The sequence below is a fragment of the Peromyscus leucopus genome, chromosome 1, assembly GCF_004664715.2.
Source record: "Peromyscus leucopus breed LL Stock chromosome 1, UCI_PerLeu_2.1, whole genome shotgun sequence".
NCBI lineage: Eukaryota > Metazoa > Chordata > Mammalia > Rodentia > Cricetidae > Peromyscus > Peromyscus leucopus.
This window is the reverse complement of record NC_051063.1, coordinates 76,903,658-76,910,993: the sequence shown is the minus strand read 5'-3', so window position 1 is coordinate 76,910,993 and position 7,336 is coordinate 76,903,658. Positions and strand designations below refer to the sequence as shown.

Genomic DNA, 7,336 nt, shown 5'->3' with positions numbered 1-7,336 from the left:
AGCCCTTTCCCCCTTTTCCCCCCTCCCCTCCTCCCCTCCGGTAGGGGTGTGTTGAGGGACACCGGGATCGGCCTGGGGCCAACATGAACCAAAGGGAGGGGAGTCTGGGTAAGGGACTGAGTGACTGGATCCTGGGTCCCTCACGGGAATAGGAGTGAGGTCGAGAGCTGGGATTTGGATCTCTGTCAACACCACCCCACCCCGGAGTCTGGGAGGGGAAAGACCTGGGCGGGGTGGGGGTGGGGGGGTCGGGGGAGGGAGGAGACGCCGGTGTCAGGTAACCAGCGGTTGATTGGGAGAAAGGGCAGGCGCAAGGGTTTAGAGGAGGCCTGGAGCTGAGGCTTCAGGGGCTTGGGTTCGGGGGTTAGAGCACCGAATATATGGGTGAGTACACCCTGAAGAAGGGCTGGGGTCGGGCTGGGGCAGGATAACAGTGCCTCTCAAAGTATTAGGAAAGAATCAAAGCTGAAGGACTGGAGGGAGAGGCCGAGTTAAGGACTCTGTGGTCTACGAAGGAGCTACGAGCGACAAGAGGCCAAAGTACAGCTTCTGAGATCTTGGCTGGCGGTGGGAAACTCAGACGAAAGGGGTTGTCGGGTCGGGACTACATTCCCCAGCATGCATTGGGATGCCTACGGTGTGCATTTTGGGAAATGTAGTCGTCTTCCTTTGGCACCACCCTCTGTTTGTACCAGGGAAGGCCTGCCTGTCATTGGATACAGTGATGCTGTTGAGCCCAGCATCTCACCTAGAAGCATCAGGAAGGGAATAGGTCTTCGCTTTCCCTATCTGTAGAACAGGCCGGGAAAGCGCGTTCCAATGTGAGGTTCTGGGCTTCAGCGATGCTGACTGAATTCAACCAACAGCTGGAGAAATCCAAAGATATGGGAACTTTGTCCTTGAAGGGTCTCGGGTTAGCGTTGGTGGTATAGGGTGAGCATAGCTGCCTTCGAAGAAGTCTCCTGATAAAACAGATTCACAAGGATAAAAGGAGCTACCTTGGAAGTATGAACAAATTGTCTAAAGTGGAAGGCAGAAGCTGATTTGGGGGTAGTGAGAACCTGGAGGCAGCCACAATGGAGGCAGCTTATGAATTCAGTCTTAATAGGATTTCTACAGTGATCTGGGGGCAGGAGAGACATTTCACGTCGAGAAACTACTTGGAGCCTGGTTTTCCCTCCGCTGGGACAGATTCTTCCTAGCTTGAATGTTACCATCCAGAGCAGAACCTCGGGGTTCAGGAAGAGCCAGCTTCGGAAAGATGGTTAAGGACTAGGTTTGGGTTGCCCTCATAACCCCTCACTGCCTCCTCTTTCCCACCAGAAGACCCCCAGGCTGACTTCTCAGTCTCATTCCTTCCCCATTTGGAGGCCAAGATCCGCCAGACACACAACCTTGCACGCCTCCTGACCAAATATGCAGAGCAGCTCCTGGAGGAGTATGTGAGTAGGGAGAGGGCTGGGCTGTGGGACGGGGAGCACACATCATAGACGTCTTCACCTTTTCTTCCCCTCACCCCCATCAGTGGAATTCAGAGTTTCTGAGGGGACTGTTAACTTTCCTCTGGCCGCACCGTAAAGCAGAGGACCCTACCAGTGGCCATGTGATACTGTGCCTCAGTTTGGAGGCTCTCTCCTGGGTGCTGGAGATCAGAGCCGGTCTGAGGAAACAAAGGGAATTCTGGGAGTCAGGAAACCTAGATTTGGGCTCAGTGTGATCTTGAGGTCTCAACTCGTAGGGCTGTAAAATGAAACAGCTGAACAATATGAACTGTGACCACTTCCACCTGGACATTTAGAGAAGCCAAGAAGAGGTTTCAATCAGGGGCAAAATTCTACTACCCATGAGGGGACTTTTACAGAGTAAAGGGACCTGCCAACCGTCCTGTCCTGGCCACATAAAAAAGACTCCTCCCGGTTACCAAGGTGTCGTGGGGAAAGGCTGGTGCTTTGATTCAGACAGACTAGGGCTGCTAAGTTAAGACCTTGGGATGCGACCTCAAAAAGGGCTTTGACAATGTCAACAGTGGCAGCAGGTGACAGAGCCAGCTTTGCAGACCTACCACCTTTGGCCCAAATCCCAACTCTGCTTCCCTGATGAGTGACCTACTGCCGATCACTGTATTCAGCCCATTTCTTTTCTTTTTCTAAATTATTTTTATTAATTTTATGTGGGCACACAAGTGCCATGGTGCGTACGTGAAAGTCAGGAGACAACTGAGGGACTTGGTTCTCTCTTCTACCATGTGAGTCCCAGGATCAAACTCAGGCTGGCAGGCTGGCGGCCACTCAATGGGCCATGGTTTCCTTTTGTACAAAGCCATCCTCACCATTGTCGTCCCCATTTTTTAGGAAGACACTGTATCCAAAGTAGCAACCACAAGACCTGCACCAGAGGCAAGATGTTTGCAGAGGATAAACATTAATATCAGGGCATTTGACGAATTACAAGTCAGTTGTCTTCCATTTGCTCCTCATAGGGTAGCTGTCAAGTAGGGGAAGAGGCAGGGAATCTGGTGGGGTCCCTGCACGGTTTCTGTGATCCTCAAGAGACCTCTGATAGAAAGACAGAACCGGGGACACCCCTTACTTTCACAGATGAGAAAGTAGGCTGAAGCCGAAAGAAGGGAGTGGTCTTGCAAGAAGTCACAGCTAGTAAGCGCCGATAGGCGTTAAACCTAGGTCTGGGACTGAAGATATGGCTTAACCGGGAAAGGGGCTTACCAGGCAATTTGGTGTCCAGAGTTTGATTTCCAGACCCAACGTAGAGGTGGAAGAAAACTGACTCTGTAAGTTGACCTTTGACTCTGACGTGTGCGATGTGCACACTCCTCCCCGACACATCGAACACACACGCTTTTAAAAGAAAATGGTAGGGCACACGCCAGCCCTTGGGAGGCAGAGCCAGGCGGATCTCTGTGAATTTGAGGCCAGCCTGGTCTACAGAGTGAGTTCCAGGCCAGCAAAAGCTAGTGAGACCCTGTCTCCAAATAAGTAAGGTTGGGTATGGTGACACACACCTTTAATCCCAGCATTTGGGAGGCAGAGGCCGGTGGATCTTGGTGAGTTCAAGGCCAGCTTGGTCTGCAGAGGAGTTCCAGGATACTGTCTGTCTCAAAAATAGCCCCCCAAGCTGGGTGGTGGTGGCACAGGACTTTAATGCCAGCACTCGGGAGGCAGAGCCAGGCGGATTTCTGTGAGTTCGAGGCCAGCTGAATCTACAGAGTGAGATCCAGGACAGGCACCAAAACTACATGGAGAAACCCTATCTCGAAAAACAAAACAAAACAACAACAACAAAAATTACACCCCCCCCCAAAAGTAATTAAAAAATAGCCAATATTTATTGAGCTTTTCCTGGGTTCTAGAGTTTGTCCGTCGGACCCTGCATGCTCCTAACTAACTACCTTATGAAATCGATACTCTCATTAGCTGCTAGAGAAACCAAGACAGTTGTGTGCAAAGCCCACGTAAATGTTTGGTTTAATCTCAAACACAATAGGATCTGTTATTTGCAAGATGAGGAAACTAAGGCCCCAGGAGCAGGGAGGAGGGCTGTTAGGAGTGGACGAGCCGCAGTCAGGATCCCAGGAGCCCGGCTGACTGGTGACCATGTATCCCCACAGGTGCAGCAGCAGGGGGACCCCTTCGGGCTGCCGGGCTTCTCCCCACCGCGCCTGGCCCTGGCCAGCCTGAGTGGCCCGGCCCCGAGCCACGCGGGGCTACCGCTGTCGGAGCGGCTGCGTCTGGACGCGGCTGCACTCGCTGCGCTCCCCGCGCTGTTGGATGCCGTGCGCCGCCGCCAGGCGGAGCTGAACCCGCGCGCCCCGCGCCTGCTGCGGAGCCTGGAGGACGCGGCCCGCCAGGCTCGGGCTCTGGGAGCCGCGGTGGAGACGGTGCTGGCCGCTCTGGGCGCAGCCGCCCGCGGGCCCGGGTCGGAGCCCGCCGCCACCGCCGCCACCACCGCCCTCTCCCCGGGCAGCAGCGCGGCGGGCGTCTTCTCGGCCAAGGTGCTGGGGCTCCACGTGTGCGGCCTCTATGGCGAGTGGGTGAGCCGCACCGAGGGCGACCTGAGCCAGCTGGTGCCCGGGGGCGTCTCCTGAGGGTCGGTGCCCTGTCCCACCTCTGCGGCTTCCGATTCTGTCGCTCCGTCTTGTGTCGGGGTGTTCTTGGACTGTCCCCGTCTTTCTGCATTGTGTGGTCTCTGTCTCTCTGGATCTTGTCTCCTCAGGGAGCTTCGGGTGCCTACCAGTTTCTCCGCCTTTTCTCTTTCCCTCTGTCTTGAATTCTTTTGTCTCTGGGAGGTTTCTGTTTCTCGTTCCTTGTCTCTTGCTCTTTCTTTCTTTGATGGCTTGTTTGTTTGGTCTCACTCTCTAGCCCTGGGTGGCCTGGAGCTCACTATGTAGACCAGGTTGGCCTCGAACTCGCAGAGCATCATCCTGCCTCTGACTCCCAGTTTTCGCATCTGTCTCCCCATGGTCCATATGACTGTGTGTAACTCTGAGTTTCATCTCATGGAGGTGACACTTTCTCTCCCTTCAGTTCCTTTGTCCTTTCCTCACTAGAAAAGTGCCTGCTGGTCCTGTGGTGGCAAGGCCACCCGTCTCCAGGACCATCTCCCTGGTGTCCTCCCTCCTCCCACGGGTTCTTTTGGAGCCCCATCCCTCCCCCTTCCCTGTCCTTTCTTCCCTCCCTACCCCATTCCCAGTGACCCCAGCCCTAGCCTGGTCTATGGAGAGGGAAAGGCAGAAAAACATCTTAAGAGATTAGTTTTATTTGAGAATAAATTAATTTTTGTAAATAAATGTTTAACAATAAAACCACAGTTTAATGAAACACAGTTGTTGCATATGGGGAGAGAGATTTGAGGAGAATAGGATCTTTACGGTACAGGAGGTCCCTCCCCCTTACCCACAAAGGCACAAATAAATTCATGAAGGGCCCAGGCCAGGGCTACTGTTTGTCAGTCCTGAACACAAAGTGGATCTCCTCAGCAGGAAACAGAGGAGACATGAGTCCTTGTGGCTGTGACTAGACACTAGGCCTCTGTCCACTGGGGAGTTCAATAGGAACCATCGATGAAGAGGTAGACTGAGGGTAAGAACTCCAGCAAAAAGAGGCCTGTGTCCAGAAAGGCCACGTCTTCACCTAGGAATTGAGGTAGACAGAGACAGGAAGCAAGCCCTGGTCTTCCTCAAATACAGGAAGAGGAAAGTCAGGACAAGCTCAGGAGGAAGACCAGCTGTCCTCTCCCTAGGGTGGGGAGTAAAGCCTCTTCATACGGGCTCTTCTTCCCAACCAAGAAGCAGAAATGTCAACCCACCACTGGTTTGTTGATCCATCACGGGTCCAATGGGTCCATGGAGTCCTGCCTAGATCTGGAAGGGAGTCTAGTCTCTAGGACCTGGCAGGAAGACCCAGGCAATCAGGCGTGGAGGCTTGGCTTCCAGGAAATATTCCCAAACGCTTGTCACAGGGGTCCTGACTGCTAAGTGAGGCGTGAGGCGTTCTCCATCTCAGAAGTAAGGCAGGAATGAGTCCTCTAAAGAAAAGACTTGGGACTTCTGGCAGAATGACGACCTTCTATGCTGGGTACTTGGCCTTGAGTAGAGCCAAGTCTCTCACAGCCCGGTCCGTCCAGTGACCATATTCCCGGGTCACTATGTAGCCTCGACATTTCCTTTCAAAGGCTGAGGCCCCAAAAGGGACAAGCCCCAGAGTATCCTCTTCTGGAGGGATGGGCAGCCCTAGCGCACTCATGATAGCAGCCATGTTGCCCAGTAGGCCTTGGGCCCTGAGTCTTGCCGCTCCTAGCTGGGCCAGCAGAATGGGACTGCCAGGATTCAGATCACTCTGGTCGTCCCCCACAAGCTGGAGGTGCTGGGTCAGGGCCAGGAAGCCTCCCTGGGCTCGGCTTAGCCGCTCGGCGTCGTCCATCGCATGCCAGGTCTTGAAGGGAACCGCAGCAGGAGGCAGGCTGCTGAGCTGGAGCTCAGGGGCTGAGAAGCCAGGGTCACTGAAGGGGCTTCCCTGGTACTGGAGCTGCATGAATGACAGACAAATAGAAGTAAAGTGGCTGAAGGAGTTCCTGGGTGCACATCTTCCCTCTGAGACTGGCATTTTCCCAGAGGAAGCCACCATTCACCCTTGGGGAGCTGCAGGAATAAGCAAGCGTACTACAGCCTCCCTTTTGTCCTCTGCATCAGCTGTGCCTCCATGAATCGCAAGAACCCACAAGTCTGCATGGCAGTGTTGTGAAATGAAGAGTATCTGACATGCAATAAGGTGAGACGCACTGTCTATCATGTATGACTATCAATGAGCAACATGACTGGATGTTCAGTCTGAGTACATTACTAAAATGTAATAGATGATGTTTCTCTTTATTTTTTTTAAACAGGGTCTCTCTGTGTATCCCTCACTCTCTCTCTGTATATAGCCTGGCATCAAACTCACAGAGCTCCATCTGCCTCTCTCCCCCTGTTGCTAGCATTAAAGGTGTGAGCCAACACGCCCAACCTAGAGCCTAGGTTTTGTGGTCATAGTGGTGTAAAGAACAGAGCAGTGGAAAAGTTGTAAACTCCAGGGTCTCAGGACCAGGCAGGTATGTGATTTAGGAAGAGACAGGCCTAAGATGAGGTCAAGTTTCGGCCAATGGGATCCCTGTCCCTGCTACTGGAAATGGAAACCAGCCCCACGTGAGTCAAGCAAACAAACATCCAAGATCCAGAAAGCAAGCTGCCAGTTTTACCTCTAGACAATGAGTGAGTGTGGGTGGAGGTGGGACCTTCTAGAACGGTGTTCCACAGACCTGCTTCCAGACACTGGCATTGCACTCACTAGCTCCGTGCCCGAAGGCAAATTACCTACCTGTCTACAGCTCCATTTTCTCACCTGTAAAATGGACTCTAGTCCCACCTCTCAGAGAAGTTTGAAGGGTGGTTCCGAAGAATGATTACCTGAAGTTCTAGTTACTGACAACACAAGTGAGTGTCTCGGCTAAGAGCCACTGCACCGCCATGCTCACAAAGGGGGTCTCTCGGCCCGCCTCTGCTTGCCCTATGCGGGCCGGCCCCTCCTCCCCCAGAGCCCTGCTCTCGCCCAGTGCCACTCACATAGGTCTGCAGCAGCGTTGATGTGTTCTTCTGCATGTAGAGAGCCAGGCTATAGGCTTGACTGATGGGCTCTGATGGGGAGATGGGGGCCGCGGGCCTGAGTGGTGGCAGCAGGCTCAGGAGGCCGAGGGGAGCTGGCACAGGACATAAGAGGGTCAGCATTAAGTCCCTGTTCCTCTCATCTTTCACCCATTCCAACAAGGCCTTCGAAGAGGACAGCAT

General features: G+C 53.5%; 2 protein-coding genes across 5 annotated transcripts; one reads left to right on the top strand and one right to left on the bottom strand.

Annotated features, from left to right (window-relative positions):
* Window positions 1-4,835, top strand: LOC114704383 (cardiotrophin-1). Of its 4 annotated transcripts, none has more exons than XM_028885599.2 (3): window positions 1-108; window positions 1,324-1,442; window positions 3,626-4,835. In XM_028885599.2, the coding sequence occupies exons 1-3, from the start codon at window positions 84-86 to the stop codon at window positions 4,100-4,102; spliced, it is 621 nt and encodes a 206-aa protein (XP_028741432.1). In that variant the 5' UTR covers window positions 1-83; the 3' UTR covers window positions 4,103-4,835. The 4 variants fall into 4 exon arrangements, with proteins under 4 accessions (XP_028741432.1, XP_028741433.1, XP_028741435.1 ...); XM_028885600.2 differs by having other exon boundaries at window positions 11-108; window positions 1,327-1,442; XM_028885602.2 differs by lacking the exon at window positions 1-108 and adding an exon at window positions 269-384 and having other exon boundaries at window positions 1,327-1,442.
* A 520-nt stretch (window positions 4,836-5,355) lies between these two features.
* LOC114704385 (cardiotrophin-2) lies at window positions 5,356-7,336 on the bottom strand. The gene is made up of 2 exons (XM_028885603.2): window positions 7,115-7,336; window positions 5,356-6,041 (listed from the first exon to the last, which is right to left on the bottom strand). The coding sequence occupies exons 1-2, from the start codon at window positions 7,334-7,336 to the stop codon at window positions 5,583-5,585; spliced, it is 681 nt and encodes a 226-aa protein (XP_028741436.1). The 3' UTR covers window positions 5,356-5,582.